At 38.4% G+C, this 15,943-nt stretch overlaps 1 protein-coding gene across 4 annotated transcripts in view; it reads right to left on the bottom strand.

Moving 5' to 3' along the window:
* TTN (titin) overlaps nt 1-15,943 on the bottom strand; it is a 285,062-nt gene that overhangs the window by 49,491 nt on the left and 219,628 nt on the right. For all 4 annotated transcript variants that reach the window (XM_088461211.1, XM_088461212.1, XM_088461213.1 and 1 more), the window contains 26 exons: nt 15,611-15,919; nt 14,656-14,937; nt 14,269-14,568; nt 13,892-14,185; nt 10,826-13,792; nt 10,418-10,738; nt 10,042-10,326; nt 9,654-9,953; nt 8,998-9,300; nt 8,597-8,872; nt 8,209-8,508; nt 7,747-8,049; nt 7,355-7,654; nt 6,566-6,853; nt 6,173-6,469; nt 5,112-5,414; nt 4,720-5,025; nt 4,333-4,620; nt 3,287-3,577; nt 2,886-3,173; nt 2,189-2,779; nt 1,990-2,094; nt 1,601-1,798; nt 1,223-1,519; nt 541-1,128; nt 151-453 (listed from right to left, as the gene is read on the bottom strand). In XM_088461211.1, coding sequence (XP_088317337.1) covers nt 151-453; nt 541-1,128; nt 1,223-1,519; nt 1,601-1,798; nt 1,990-2,094; nt 2,189-2,779; nt 2,886-3,173; nt 3,287-3,577; nt 4,333-4,620; nt 4,720-5,025; nt 5,112-5,414; nt 6,173-6,469; nt 6,566-6,853; nt 7,355-7,654; nt 7,747-8,049; nt 8,209-8,508; nt 8,597-8,872; nt 8,998-9,300; nt 9,654-9,953; nt 10,042-10,326; nt 10,418-10,738; nt 10,826-13,792; nt 13,892-14,185; nt 14,269-14,568; nt 14,656-14,937; nt 15,611-15,919 — 10,683 coding nt within the window. The remainder of the gene's footprint in view (nt 1-150; nt 454-540; nt 1,129-1,222; nt 1,520-1,600; nt 1,799-1,989; nt 2,095-2,188; nt 2,780-2,885; nt 3,174-3,286; nt 3,578-4,332; nt 4,621-4,719; nt 5,026-5,111; nt 5,415-6,172; nt 6,470-6,565; nt 6,854-7,354; nt 7,655-7,746; nt 8,050-8,208; nt 8,509-8,596; nt 8,873-8,997; nt 9,301-9,653; nt 9,954-10,041; nt 10,327-10,417; nt 10,739-10,825; nt 13,793-13,891; nt 14,186-14,268; nt 14,569-14,655; nt 14,938-15,610; nt 15,920-15,943) is intronic.

Raw genomic sequence — 15,943 nt, 5'->3', positions numbered from 1 at the left:
CTTCTACTGAACATTTGTTTGATCACTGTAATGTACATATACATTTGTTTTCTTACCAACTTCTGAATTATATTTTGTAATATTTGGATCTTTAGACATATTTTAAATGTAATATGTTATTCAAACATGAAGTGAAGTTGCAGTACTTACATGCAATGTCTTTAGTTAACACTGGCAGGGAAGAATCACTTGGTGGTCCAATACCAGCTTTGTTTTCAGCACTCACTCTGAATTCATACTCGTTTCCTTCTGTGAGTCCAATAACTTTAAGTCTGAGGTCAGAAATTGGTTTCTTTGATGCTCTCACCCATCTCAATCCTTTCTTTTCTCTTCTTTCAACATAATAACCAGTGATTTCACTACCACCATCATCAGCAGGTCGCTTCCATGTTATGGTCACAGTTTCCTTGGTCACATTCGTTGCTTCCGGTTTTCCAGGAGGACCAGGAGGTCCTGATATAATAAGATAAAAATGTAAAACTCAGCACATGAACTGTTCGTTAGAGATTCTATACAATTAATTATAAAATTCTGACTTACCAAAACTATCCACCATCTTAACTGGTTCAGACTGCACAGGTTCACCAACTCCATAGTGGTTAACAGCAGATATACGGAAGACATACTCGTTTCCTTGGATCAGCTTGCTAACTACATGTCTGCAAGATTGAATATTTTCAGCCACCAGTGTCCAAAGCAAACGACTAGTTTCTCTCTTTTCCAGAGTGTAAGACGTTATTGGGGAACCACCATCTTCAGATGGAGGTGTCCAATTGAGAGTAGCTTTTTCTGCAGATACATTACTGACATCAATAGGTCCAGGAGGGCCAGGGACATCTAAAACTTTAACATGTACATGTTCTTCTTTTGTACCAAAAGGATTGCTGGCAGTAATTGTGTACTCTCCAGAATCTTTACGAGATGCATATTTAACAGTAAGTGTGGATGATGTTGGGCCTGCTTCAATTTGAATAATATCAGAAGGCTTGAAGTCCTTTCCTGCTTTGGACCATACAGATGTTGGAGGTGGTTTGCCAAGGATGCTTGTAGCAGTCATCACAATGGTATCTCCTGCTTTAACAGTTAATCCTTCTTTGACGGCTGAATCAATAACAATAGTTGGTGCCTCTGCAAAGACATATGCAAGTGACAGGTAAGAAATAGTGAAAAAGTATTATATGTACAACATTAGAACTCAATGGCAAGCTCCTTTGACACATACCATACTCTTCTTTGCAAACTACAGTTCCTGTTGTCTCAGATGGAGGACTAACAGCACCTGCTGTATTTTTAGCTCTGATTCTGAATTCATATTTTCCACCTTCTATCAGGTCGTTGACAGTGTATGCACATTCCTGAACATTTACATGATTGGCCTTCATCCAGCTCTTTGCTGGTATGTCACGTTTCTCAATGACGTATCCAACCAGTTTGTGTCCACCATCATACTTTGGTTCTGTCCAGATAAGAGTCGCTGAACTCCTGGTTACACTGATTACCTCAGGTTTGCCAGGAGGATCTGAAATGAAGCACTGAGTCAGTAACACATTTTTGTTCTAATTAAAGATAATATAATAAGGATTGATAATAATAATATTACCAATTGGATCAAGAGCCACAACTGACTCAGATGGTAAACTGGGTTTGCCGACTCCAGCCAAATTGATTGCCATAACTCTAAATTCATATTCTAGACCTTCAGTTAAACCTGCAGCTCTGTAGTCTCTCATTCTCAAAGGAGTGGAACTAGCTCTCTTCCAGAGCAAGCTGTTTCTTTCTTTGAATTCAATGTGATATCCTAAAACACAATGGCATTGCAAAAAGATAACGTTACATAAATTGCATGGTACAAAAACAAGCATGTATATTAATAGCATTCATTATTATTTGTCTTTGTGAAAACTGCATAAAGAAGACAATAAATTAAATAAAACATTGAATAGTAGTATATTTTTTAAAGATATGTATATTCAGTTAATAGAATTTTACCTGTTATTGGTGAACCACCAGTCTTCCTTGGATCTACCCATGTCAGATTTGCAGAATCATGTCTTATTGTCGCAATCTTTGGAGGTGGAGGAGCATCTGGTACATCTAGAAGAATTATTAAGTATCATTATATAATCTGGAGTTTGTATGGTTGTGTGAATTATTAAAATGTTCAAACTGACTGCTAAGCTTGACTTACCAAATGGATGTCTTGCCACAATGGAATCTGATTTAAGGCCTTCACCAATTCCATATTTATTTTCAGCACTAACTTTAAATATGTATTCAGTTCCTTCGTGGAGTCTGGTAACTCTGAAAGAAGTCTTCTGAACAGCAGAAGCACATGTAACCCATTTATTGGTCAGAGAATCTCTCTTCTCTAAGATGTAATTTGTAATTTCAGAACCGCCATCATCTTTAGGTGGGCCCCAAATGAGTGTCACTGCATCTGCAGTTACTTCATCAAACTTAATTGGACTTGTTGGGATGCCTGGTTTTCCAACCACTTTCACAAATATGGAAGACTCCTTGGTGCCAGCAGGATTTTTCAAAGTAATAGTGTATTTTGAAGCATCATCTTTCTGGCACTCACGTACCATTAATGTAGTGTTAACTGCAGTAGATTCAACAGATACTCTACCACTGTCAGTCAAGACTTTGTCTTCCCCTTTTTTCCATGTAATTGTAGGTGCAGGTTTACCACTGACCGGGATCTTGAGTCGGAAAGTGCTACCCTCTTTGGCAATGTAGCATAAATCTGGTAATTCTTTCAAGTCTAGATTTGGTGCAACTGGGAAACAGAATATATACATATATACATTAATTAGTGGAAAGTCGCTAATTTACTTATTACATGCTTTTCAATGGTTTAACAAATTGTGATAAATGGCACATACCAACATCGTCCTTGGCCACAATTGAGATTTCACTTGGAGAGCTATAACCAGCATCATTTTGAGCTGTCACTTTAAAAGTGTATTCTTTTCCTTCAGTCAAATCTTTCATTGTGTATTGAAGATTTTTGGATCTCATTATTTCTCTCCACTTGTCCCCATTGATCAAATGTTCCACATTGTACCCAATAATTCGACTTCCACCATCACTTATTGGTTTCTTCCATGCAAAAGTGCAAGATGACTTAGAAACAATTAGTGCTTTCAGATCTATGACTGGTCCAGGTTTTTCTAAAAAGAAAAATCATTCAAAAATATTTGTACACAATAGAAAAATATTTCTACATGTAATATCTTTACTTATAAACTTATTTTTACTGTGAGAAATGTAACTAATTGCTTACCAGAAGCTTTGACAGCGTCATGAGTTTCACATGGTTCGCCTATGCCATACTCGTTTTCGGCCAATACCCTGAAAAAGTATGCTTTGCCTTCTTCAAGGTTAGAGATCCTAAAGGATGTTTTAGCACAGTCAGTGGAAACTGTAGACCAGGCTTTCCTTTCAGCATCACGTTTCTCAACAATATAATTCTTTACTGGGCTGCCACCATCAATAATTGGAGGATCCCATGAAATCATTGCTGAGTCCTTGGATGATTCCTTAATGATAAGGTTGACTGGAGGTCCAGGGGTATCTATTTTTTGAAACAAATTAGTTTACTAAAAATGAGCAATATTTAGGTCAACATTTAACAATTGATTTTTACAGTGTCCAGTTATAATAGTTTAATAAAGAATAACATGTTGGTGTCTCAGTTCAAGAGTAATCAATAAACAAGCACGTGATCGCTGCATCTCTGCATAATGCATCTTTGCATTATTTATTATATAATCATACTAAATATCTGTCTCTGACTTGCGCAGTCACAGGCAGAAGGTCGTGCGCACAAGCAAGCCTTGCACACGCCCTTGCAGAACAGCAGCTCCCTCACTTCACCAGTGGCAACTGTCGTGAGAGCTGGAGAAACATGGAGAGATAGAGAAATTGCAGATGCTGGTGGGATAATAGGCCAGTAACACAACTTTGAAAACCTGTAAGGTAATCAGAGATGAGAGAAATCAAGGGTGGTGGGGGGGGGGGGGGGAATGGGTGAAAAAATCCTGCAACTCCAAACACAATAGCTACAGTAGCAATCAAGCAATTGACTGATCTAAAATACTAGTAGATGTATATAATAATCTGGTTAAAAAAATTTACAAAACAGACTTGTGTATGGCATAGGGGAAAGTGCCAAAAATAGGAATAGACCTGTGATTCCTGTACAGTTGAAAGTAACTATCAAAATAAGAAGCCAGAAATAGCCTCTATGATAGCAATTACATTTTATATTGTAAATCACCCTTAAATGTACAACATTCATCTAGTAAAAGTGCATATACATCTACTTACCAAGAACTTTGACCACAATGGTGTACGACTTTACACCACTGCTGTTCTCCAGGGTCAAAATATATTTGCCAGCATCATACTTGTTAACATTTTCGCAGCGTACAAAAGTGTCATGATCTGTTGTCTTAATAGTGAGGCCTTGTCGCTCTCGTATGTTTGCATTCAGTTTAGACCAGGAAATCTTTGGTGCTGGGCGCCCTCTGACAGGCACATAAATCCTCATGGTTACACCAGCCATGAGCACAAGAGCTTTCCTCAGGTCAGCATCAAGTTCTCCTTCAGGGGCAACTGTTGTAAAAGTAAAAAGAAGAAATGTTACAGTTTATGCTATTTTTAAAAAGAAAACTGTAGGAACAAATGGAACATTGTTCTAAAAACAGAACTCACTTAAGATGTCTTTGGCCAAATGCTTGTCTGGAACTTCACTGGGATCACTGTAACCAATTTTATTCACAGCTGAAACTCGGAACTGATATTCTGTGTTTTCCATGAGACCTGTAACAGTGTACTTGGTATCTTGCAGATTTTTGGGCAAATTGCATCGCACCCAGTTGGCTGTGTCAGCTCTTTTAACCTCAGCCAGATAACCAATTATGGGGCTGCCGCCATCATAGGCTGGTTTACTCCAGGACAGACTTACACTGCTGCGTGTTGTGTCAACAGCCTTGGGGAAGGCAGGTGGTCCTGGTGGATCTATATATTAAACATACAAAACATTATGATCATACAAATTTACATATTTTATGGACGTTCCCCTTCATGGTGAATCTAACACTTACATTGAGGATCAAGAGCAATTACGGCCTTTGACGAGTCGCTAGGCTTGCCTGGTCCAGCTTTGTTCAAGGCAGTGACTCTGTATTCATACTCAGTACCTTCTTGGAGTCCTGTTGCTTTAACTGTCCTATCCATAACAGGTTTCTTGGTTACCTTAGTCCAGTTAAAAGACTTTGTATCACGCTTTTCAAGCAAATATCCAGTAATTGGAGATCCACCATCACTAGCTGGTGCTTTCCAGCTTACAGTCATATGATCCTTTGTTATGTTGCTTATTACAGGTGGATCACATTGTCCCGGTGCATCTGAGAAGAATAGAGCATCAAATTCAAATCACACATTAAGAGCATTCAGTCTGCATTGTTTATAATATTATTTGTATGTTTTATAATAACATTTGTGTTTAAACAATTGGTTCTATGAGGTCTTGCAGTCTTCGGTACTTTAGATTATATATTAGTTTAACAATGATGGATATGTGCTTACAATTCTATATTCACTATTGAATTACTTTTAACAAATATTCTGCTGTACTTCCATTTTACAATCATCAAAATGTTTTTATTTTTAACCTACAGTCAGTGCTAAAAGTCATTACATAGATGAGAACGGTTTAAAATTATCCACACATATCAACAGCAGTATCCAATTAGCAGGGCTAAAGTAGCGCTGCTAATGGATCATCGCGGGGCTATCCAATTTGCCCCGAAGTGCTGCCCGACGCCGACTTGATGTGTCCTGAAAAACAAAACACGAAAAGCGCAGTTTTTTCACAGCTGAAATGGCGAAAAAAAATAAGTTCGTTAACTAATCAAGGACATTGTGTGTTTTCGGGAGAAATATCCTATTATTTCAGACGAAATGAGAAAAAAACATTGGCGAAAAATTGGGATAATCAGTGAAGAATCCCCTTTCTTCAACAATCGCCGCTTAATGGATACCCCCCTAAGAGTCATAAAAAATAAATATTAAAAAATCACTCATTTGGGGACTGTTAATATATATACTTTGAAACTGGAAGGTGCCACTATACATTAATGTCATACGATGGGATATGTCTTACCATATGGGTTCTTAGCAATTACAGATTCTGTACAATTAGGATCTCCAACGCCATATTTGTTCTCAGCAGAAATGCGGAACTGGTACTCATGTCCTTCAATCAACTTCTCCACACTGCAGCTGGTGGTCTGTATATTTGCAGTAACTTGCGCCCAGTTAGGACGGCTGGTTTCACGCTTGTCAATTACATAGTTTGTAATGTCAGAACCACCATCTTCAAGAGGAGGATCCCAGCTAAGCATGGCACGGTCAGAATACATGTGATTTATCTTAAAAGAAGCAGGAGGTCCAGGTTTATCTGAATTAAAAACAACAGAAAGACCATGACATCTATGTCTCCGTTGTTTCTTTAAAATACACTATAATACAACAAAATCAAGAACAGCTGGCTTACCGAGGACTTTGAGCTTGATAGTTGCTGATTTAGAGCCACTTGCATTTTCAGCTACAATAGTATATTCTCCTGTTTCTTTACGGTTAACACTGAACAACTCCAATAGGAAAAGGTTCCTCTTGGATGATATCTTTATACCCTCAGCGGGCTTTACGTCTGCTCCATTCTTATTCCAGGAGACTGTTGGCATTGGCTTACCGAATACTTGAGCATCAAGGCATACATTTGATCCAGCTTTAACAGTGATGAGAGATTTCATCTGTATAGTTAGATCAATCTTGGGTGGAACTGCAAAGAGTAATATCACAGACTTGAAAATAACATCCACCATAAAATGGAAAATAATACCAGATAAAACTACAGTATGTTATATTCTTATTTTACCACAACGGTCTTCTACAGACCTACGTAAAGTTTACCCTCTATTTGATTCTAGATTATTTAAATAAGGGCTATTCATGCAAAGGGGTAAATTTACCAATTTGATTTAAAGGGACAACAATAATAAATACTGCTTTTGTATTTTATATTATTGCACCTTTAAATACAGCAGCCGAAACCAATGAAGAGGTGGCAGCTTTGAAAAGCCCCGCTTAGTAAATTCACCCTTAATGCTCCAATTGACTTATTACTTTACACAGTAGATGGCAATGGACCATTTGTAGGAACATGGATATATATATAATTTAGCTTCTGCTATCAAGTTCAATGCTTCTAAGTACATAATTATTCTGCTGTGTGAGTTGTGTCTTATTTACTTTTTCTATAAAAGTGTGCATTTTTACATACCATTTTCTGCCTGAATAGTAACTGGATCTGAAGGTTCAGATGGCCTGCTAATGTTGATGGCAGTCTTTGCAATTGCTCGGAACTGGTATCGCTCATTTTCCTCCAAGTCAGTGACAGTATATTCTTCCGTTGGAATTTGAGAAGCTGTTGTGTTGCATTTCACCCACTTTTCACCTGGAAGTTTGCAAGCTTCCACAAGATAGCCAATTATTTTGCTGCCACCATCATGTTTTGGTCGAGTCCAGACAAGTGACACTGTGCTTCTGGTGATATCAATAACTTCTGGTTTTCCAGGAGGATCTGTAAATCAACATTGATAAATTAAATTTACTGAAAGTAGATGGCAGTGTGGCAAAGCATTTTAACTTGAATGTCGTTTATATCCTACATACCAACTGGTGTTCTTGCAGTAACATAATCAGTGGGCTTGCTAGGCTTGCTAGATCCAGCCCTGTTTAGGGCAGAGATTCTGAATGTGTACTCTAAGCCTTCAATCATACCAACACATGGATATTCTGTTGAGCGAACTGCAGTATCATTGGCCTTCACCCACAGCAAGCTGTTTCTTTCCTTGCGTTCTATAGCATAACCTATAATGGGGCTTCCACCATCATTATCGGGTCTATCCCATGCAACAAATATGCAATCTTTGTTGACCTTGGTAACTCGGGCATTCTTTGGTTCACTGGGTACATCTGTAAATGTTAAAATAAATTGTTATTTTATGTTTCACTTAAAGGGAGCTTGCTCACGTGAATTTATGTTTCATGATTCAGTAGATCCTATGAGAACCTTAACAGTACAACATGGTACTTTTTAATTAAATACAGTGAGATGCCACAAATGTTCCTTACCAAATGAGAATTTAGCAAGAATACGATCTGATACGATCGCCTCTGAAACTCCAAAACGATTCTCAGCACGGACACGGAAGATGTACTCTTGTCCTGGGACAAGTTTTCCGACACGGCAGCTAGTTTTGGTGACTGATGATACAGCCGTAATCCAGTCTCCTCTGCTTACATCACACTTTTCAACCACATAGTTGGTTATGTTGCTGCCACCATCTTCAAGGGGCAAGTGCCATGAGAGTGTGCAAGCATCGGAATCTATTTCGGAAGCTTCAAATGGTGCTTCTGGTGGACCTGGGATATCTGTTGAAAACACAGAGAACAAAAAACAAATAAATTACTTCTGTTTTTCTTATTTGGGAAGAAAGGACTATAGGTACTTCATACATACCCATAACTATTACACGTATTCGCTGTGTAGCAATGCCGCAGCTGTTTTCTGCAGATAGAGCATAGAAGCCACTGTCTTTCCTTGTTACGTCTTTTATTATGAGAACTGTGGAATTCTGTCCTTTGTGCACAGCTAGACGGCTTGATGGCATGACATTGGCATCTGCTTTCAACCATTTTGAAACAGGAGTTGGTTTTCCATAAACTTGTGCCTCAATTCTAAGTTTCTGTCCTGCTTTGATAGTCATCACCTCAGGCAATAAGATCTTAGGCGGCACTGTGAAATACATATAAGAAAGCACATATATTTTAATGTTCTTTGCTTTTATTCTAGATCCTACAATTCAGTTAAATGCTAAAGGAGCATCCATTAATGTCTGGTCAATTATATATTCTACTTACAGAGCTGCTCCTTGATTTCAAATAATCCATCAGCCTCTCTTGGTAAGCTTACGCCAACAGAATTTCTGGCAGCAACTCTGAATTTGTATTTCGTGCCTTCTTTGAGTCCAACAACCACAATATTTAGGTCTTTCACTACAGAATATTGAGTCCAGTTGTTCTCTGGCTGTCCTTCTGTCTGGTAGCTAATAATATAGCCATCAATTTTGGCTCCTCCATCTCGCAGAGGTGGAAGCCAAGCCAACGTGGCACTGTTCTTTGTCATTTCTGTGACATCAAGCTTTTTAGGTGGATCTGGCTCACCTGTTAACACATTCAGAATTGTTAAAAACAGAAATTAATTGTGATCATTCTTTTGTTGGCAATTCAAATCACATTGTATCCAACTCCAAATTCCTAACCGGAGAGTTTATATTTATATGTTATCCAGCTACAAAGTAAGCAGGGTGCTGTAGTTTAAAGTTGAGCCACATAAAGACTACTGATTTTGGAAAAAGCATTCTGCAAAAGAAAATATTCTAGCTCTATGATCTTAATATAAATTATGTACTATTATGTTGCTATTCTTTTACACGGATATTAAGTTAAACTAAATATTGTTGTAATTGGAAATCAAGACAACAGGTTTCCTAATATATTTGTGGAACAGTACTTACTTAATGGATCTGTTGCAAGTACAGTCTTAGGTGTCTCTCTTGGAACACCTGATCCATATTCATTGACAGCAGTTACTCTGAAAAAATATTCAGTTCCAGGTACAAGATTGGCAACCTTGAAACTAGTTTTCTTCCAGTTTGCCACTACAGTTGCCCAAGTCTTCCTGTCCACTTCACGCTTCTCTAATATATAGTTAATAACTGGACTTCCACCGTCATTTTCTGGAGGTACCCATGAAAGTTGACATGACATTTTGGTGACGTCCGAAATTGTAAAGTCTGCCACAGGTCCAGGGGTATCTATAAATGAACAACATACTCTGCTAGATTATGCACAGATATGATATGTATTGCCCTTTCAAACCTGTATTTTTTATTTTTAACTTACCAAGTACTCTCACGTTGACAAACACTGCTTTTTCTCCTGCTGCATTGATAAGTGACAAAGAGTATTTGCCTGAGTCATCGCGTGTAGAGTTGGGGATTACTAAGAAGGCCATGGTATCAAGAATATCAACTTGTCCTTTCCTAACCACATTATCAACACCCATTCTCCTCCATGTGACTTTAGGCGCTGGTCTTCCTCTAACCACTGCAAACAGTCTGATAGGACATCCTGCTCTAACAGTAACCAACTTCCTCATGCTTGCATCCAAATCGATTTCAGGAGATTCTGTGTACAGATAAAAATCACAAACATATTTAGTACACATTAATAAAAATGTGTTAACTAAAAAATTCTTCTAAAATAATGCAAAAATTACCAAGTATTTCTTTAGGTGAAACAGCCTCTTTGAGTTCAGCAGGTCTTCCAATGCCAATTTGGTTCTGTGCTGCAACTCTGAACTCATATTCTTGTTTATCACTAAGACTGGTGACAGTATACTGTGTGTGAATAAGATGAGCAGAAACATTGCATCTCTTCCAGCCTTCCTCAGAATCCTTGGCTTCACCTTTAGGTCTCATTTCTACAACATATCCAATTATTGGAGCACCACCATCATAAACAGGTTTTCCCCATCCCAGTGTAATAGAGGTCTTTGTACTATCAGCCACCTTCAGATTTGTTGGTGGACCAGGAGGTTCTGCAAATAAAATCAATAAGTCATTAATGTACAATCTGGAATACATCAAAACACTGAGTTCAAATAAAAATTAATACTGCCACTTACCTATTGGGTCTTTTGCAATTACAGGTCTTGATGGCCCACTTGGATCCCCAAGACCTATTTCATTTTCTGCTTTAACACGGAATTGGTACTCATGTCCAGGAATAAGATTTGGGACTTTAAGACGCCTTTCTGAAATTGCAGTCTTGGTTACAGCAACCCATCTAATTGAGTGTTTTTCTTTCTTCTCTAGAATATATCCAGTAACAGACTTGCCACCATCATAGTCTGGTGGATTCCAGACAATGGTCATTTCTTCCTTGCTGACTTTGGTGACTTCTGGTGGCTCTGGAGGCCCAGGTCTGTTATATCGTGTTTTAGCAACAATTGGTTTGGTTTCTGTTGGTGGACCAGTGCCCATTTTATTCTCAGCACGAACTCTGAAGATATACTCATTTCCTTCTATCAGGCGAGTTACATGTGCATGATTTAAGATCACAGAAGCAGAATATGTTGACCAAACCATGCGCTTGCTCTCACATTTCTCTAAAATATAGTTTTGTACCTCACATCCACCATCGTCTTCTGGTGAATCCCAGCTTAGTGTACACCTGTCACTTGATATATCATAAACTTTCAGGTTTCGTACTGATCCAGGTACATCAAGAACATTAACAGAAGCATGTGCATTGAAGCTTCCTGCCGGATTTGTGGCTGTGACCACATATTTTCCACTGTCTGATCGTTTTGACTTATCAAGGATAAATTTGGTGTAATCTGATCCATTTTCAATCTTTAGCCTGGGAGATTTTGTTATATCTGTGGTAGCTTTATCTTTTGCCCATGCTATTTCTGGTTGTGGTTTTCCTCTTACTCCAGCTTCAATCCTAATTGTTTCACCAGCTTTCACAACTAGGACTCCAGTTAATTTCAAATCTAAGACAGGTTTCAAAAGTTCTTCTTTTACTAAAACCTCATTTGTCTTTACCCAGTTGCTTTCACCTCCTTCGTTCTTGGTCTGAACCCTAAAGTGGTATAATTGGTTTTCGTGGCATTTGTCTATGAGGTAACTAGTTTCCTTGATGCTGCCTTTATGGACCCTTTCCCACTCATCAGAATCTTTAAGTTTTCTTTCAACATGATAAGACAAGTTGGGGCTCCCTCCATCATAATCTGGACGTCTCCATTTCAGGTACACAAATGTTTTTCCTACTTCAGCAATATGAAGATTTTCGGGTTCACCAGGCTTTTCAACTGGATTAATAGCTAGGATAGGTGTCTTGGTTTCAACAACTGGACCAGGACCCACTTTGTTTTCTGCACAAACTCTGAATAAATATTCATGGTTTTCTATAAGAGTCGCTTTTATCAACCTCTTTGTAAGATCAGAGGAAATTACAAACCACCCTCTTTGATTTGGTTCACGGTATTCCACAATATAGTTTGTTATCTCAGAGCCACCATTATCTTGGGGGTTTTCCCAAGCTACCACACAGGAGTCTTTGGTTACATAGCTTATCTTAAGGTTCTGACAAGGTCCAGGTCTGTCTAGAACATTGACAATAACCACACCCTGGGCTTGACCACAGCTGTTCTTTGCCACAATTGTATATTTTCCATGATCAGCTCTTGTTGCTGACCTTATTTGCAAACCAACTGGAGGGAAGTCCTGAATTATTTCAGTTCTGTTGTCTTTTGTTACCAATTTACCATCCTTAGACCAAGTAATGTCTGGGTCTGGTCTACCCTTCACACGAGCAGTAATGTTAATTGTTTGCCCAACTCTTACAGTTAGCAGGTCACGGCAGGTCAAGTCAAGATCAACTTCTGGTGGGTGAAGAATATCCTTGGCAATTACAGATTCTGGAAGTTCTCTAGGCTCACCTTCCCCAACTATATTTGCTGCTTTTATACGGAATCTGTACTCGTTTCCTTCAATAAGACCTGGAACCCTGAAAGCACATTGCTTAATGAGATCATCTGCATTAATTCTATTCCATTGGGCTGTTCCTGATTTTTGGCATTCTACAGCATATCCTAAAATAGGACTGCCTCCATCTCTGGTAGGTTTTGTCCATACTAAGTCAGCTGTTTCTCTGCTCTTGTCTTTAAGTTTAGGATTTATAGGTGGACCTGGTGGTGTTATAGGACGAGAAGCTTTTATTGGATCTGAAATTGGCGATGGTTTGCTTAGTCCAGCAATATTCTCAGCAATAACTCTGAATTCATAGGTATTGCCTTCATAGAGACCAGTTGCACGGAACCTAAGATCAAGCACTGGTGTCTTGTTTACTCTGATCCATTTACCAGAAATTTCTCTTCTTTCAAGAATATAGCCACTAATTGGACTACCACCATCAGATTTAGGAATTGTCCATGAAACAGTTGCAGCATTCTCAGTGATGTCAGACACCACAGGTTTTCCTGGTGGGGATGGTGGATCAAACATATGCTTGGCAACAGTTGGCTTAGATTCTAGTGGTTTACCAATACCCATCTTATTTTCAGCACTAACACGGAAAGTGTACTCATGACCTTTTTGAAGACGTGGAATTTTGGCTTTAGTTTGAGTACTTCCTGTGCTCACAATTCCCCATGTTTCCTTCTTGGCTTCACATTTCTCCACAATGTAGTTCATAACTGCACTTCCACCATCATCCTTTGGCGGCCTCCAAGAGATAACCATGTAATCTGGAGTGACTTCCAATATATTTATTGGACCCATTGGTGGGCCAGGAACATCCAAAACTGTAAGATGTAGAGCAACTGTCTTGCTTCCAGCAATATTAGAGACTGTGAGCTGATATTCTCCTGTATCCTTTCTTGTACAGTTCTTGAGTATAAGGGTTGTTGAATAATTGTCAGTATCAATTTTGTAGTTGCCTTCTGACTTTATTTCTGTGTTATCAGTCACCCACTTTGCAGTTGGAACAGGGATTCCTCTCATGATAGCAGGAAGCCTTACAGTTGTACCAGCTTTCACTACAAGGCCTTCAATTAACTTAACATCAACTTCTATGCTTGGAGCCGCTAAAAGGAAAATGATAAACAATTACAATCTACACTTAACACTGAAAAAGTAAATTTATCATATTTAATTATAGTAAAAAAATATATTATTATAATTACCCAGTTTTTCTTGGCACTCTATTGGTACAGTTGTGTCTGGGCGGCCAACTCCAGCAATATTCTGAGCTTTAACACGGAACTTGTAGATCTTTCCATGTGTCAGCCCAGTGACAATGCATTCAGGTATGGAAACAGTCTTGAAGTTGGTCCAGTCTTCTGCACCATCTTCTTGATAGTCAACTACAAATCCAGTGATTTCAGAACCACCATCACGGTCTGGATAGTTCCATGCAAGAGATACCTCAGTCTTGTCTACATCTACATGATGAAGGTTCTTTGGTGGTCCAGGTGGATCTGGGCAAAATATATAAATGTGTGTTATAGTGCCGTGTCATTCATGTGAAAACTGTACATTTTAATAAACATACTAAACTTACATATTGGGTCAATAGCCTTTATTGGTTTTGGTGTTTCAATATAAGTACTACGTCCATATTGGTTCTCCGCAGCAACCCGGAACAGATATTGTGTGCCTTCCATGAGGTGTTTAGCCATAATACTGTGCTTCTTAGAAGTAGTTGAGATAGGTATCCAACGAGGATTGGCTACATCGCGTTTTTCAACCATATAGTTGGTAATAACAGAGCCACCATTGTCCTCTGGTTCTTTCCAGGTCAGATAACATGAATCTTTCCTGATTTCACTGACTTGTAGATTTCTTGGTGGATCAGGTTTGTCTGAAAACAAAAAAGGTAATTTTAATGATACTTCAAATGTTTATAAAACTTTTGAATAATAATGAAAGAAAAATTAATACATCTTACCAAGAACAACAACTTTGACTTCAACAGTCTTAGTGCCTGCTTCATTTTCTACTGTCAAAGAATAAATTCCTGCATCTTCTTTGACAGAGTTACGGATTTCAAGCTTGCTTCCTACTGGTGTAACCGCAATATCTGCCTTTGTTGGCACTTCTTTGTCTCCCTTTTTCCAGGTTACTTTGGGGAATGGCATTCCTTTAATTACAGCACTCAGTGATATAGTATTTCCAGCTTTAACCTGTTGTTCACGTGCCATGTTGGCATCAATTAGCAGCTCAGGTGGTTCTGTGATTAAAAACATATACATATATTAGTTGTTTTTTTTCTATGACCTTGTAAGTTTGCTTTCAAATTGATAGTGCTTTTATGGTTAATGTAATCACTTGCATTTATAATGTGTTTTATGTTTGACTTTGTGTGATAGTTCTCCTTTATCTGCTATGTAAAATATGCTAACATTTCTGCATGTATGTATGTATGTATGTATGTACATATACCCACTCTCAGATTGTAAACTCTCAGGAACAGGGCCCTCTTTCCTTCTGTATTCTTGCCTACACTATACTATTCATCTCCTCCCCCCTTGGCATGCAGCTTCTGCCCAGTTGTCAAGCCTTAGTCATCAATGACTCTAGTCGACTCTTGAACCCACACTCCTGGCCACAGGCTTGCTTCATGATGTTACCCTCTTGATTTTGTATTACTCTTTATTTTATACTCACTGTGTAATCTGTGGTTGTACTACTACTCTGTATTATGTAAATAATGTTCATCATGTCATTTTGTAATTGTAGTTTGAGTATTAATCTTGCAATTTTGTTATTTGGTATACTACATATGTATAAATAACATATATACAGTTTTCTTCATACTGTAAAATATATTTCTTGAAAAAAAATACAAAAATAGCTTTGTAAGGTGGTATAGCAAGTTTTTTTTAAATAAAATTTGAACTCACCAAGTCTGTCTTTAACTTGAACTGGGTCTCGGACATAGGCAGGTTCTGATTCACCAGCAGAGTTCACTGCCATTATTCTAAACTTGTATGTTTCACCTTCTGTGAGTGCAACTACCCTGTGTTTTGTATCAGGGCAGCCATCAGCGGCATGGTTGGATCTCTTCCATTCTTCCTCGCCAACCTTTTGATATTCTACAAGGTAGCCAATAATCTTGCCTCCGCCATTGTGTCTTGGTGGGTGCCAAGACAAATCAACAGAACTTTTGGTTTTGTCAACTGCTTCTGGGTTCACTGGTGGCCCTGGTTTGACTAAACAGAAAATGGAAATCAAAG

The sequence above is a fragment of the Taudactylus pleione genome, unplaced genomic scaffold (genome assembly GCF_031769625.1).
Source record: "Taudactylus pleione unplaced genomic scaffold, aTauple2 ptg001027l, whole genome shotgun sequence".
Taxonomy (NCBI): domain Eukaryota; kingdom Metazoa; phylum Chordata; class Amphibia; order Anura; family Myobatrachidae; genus Taudactylus; species Taudactylus pleione.
The sequence above is the reverse complement of the archived record's forward strand: the minus strand, read 5'-3'. Positions and strand labels throughout refer to the sequence as shown.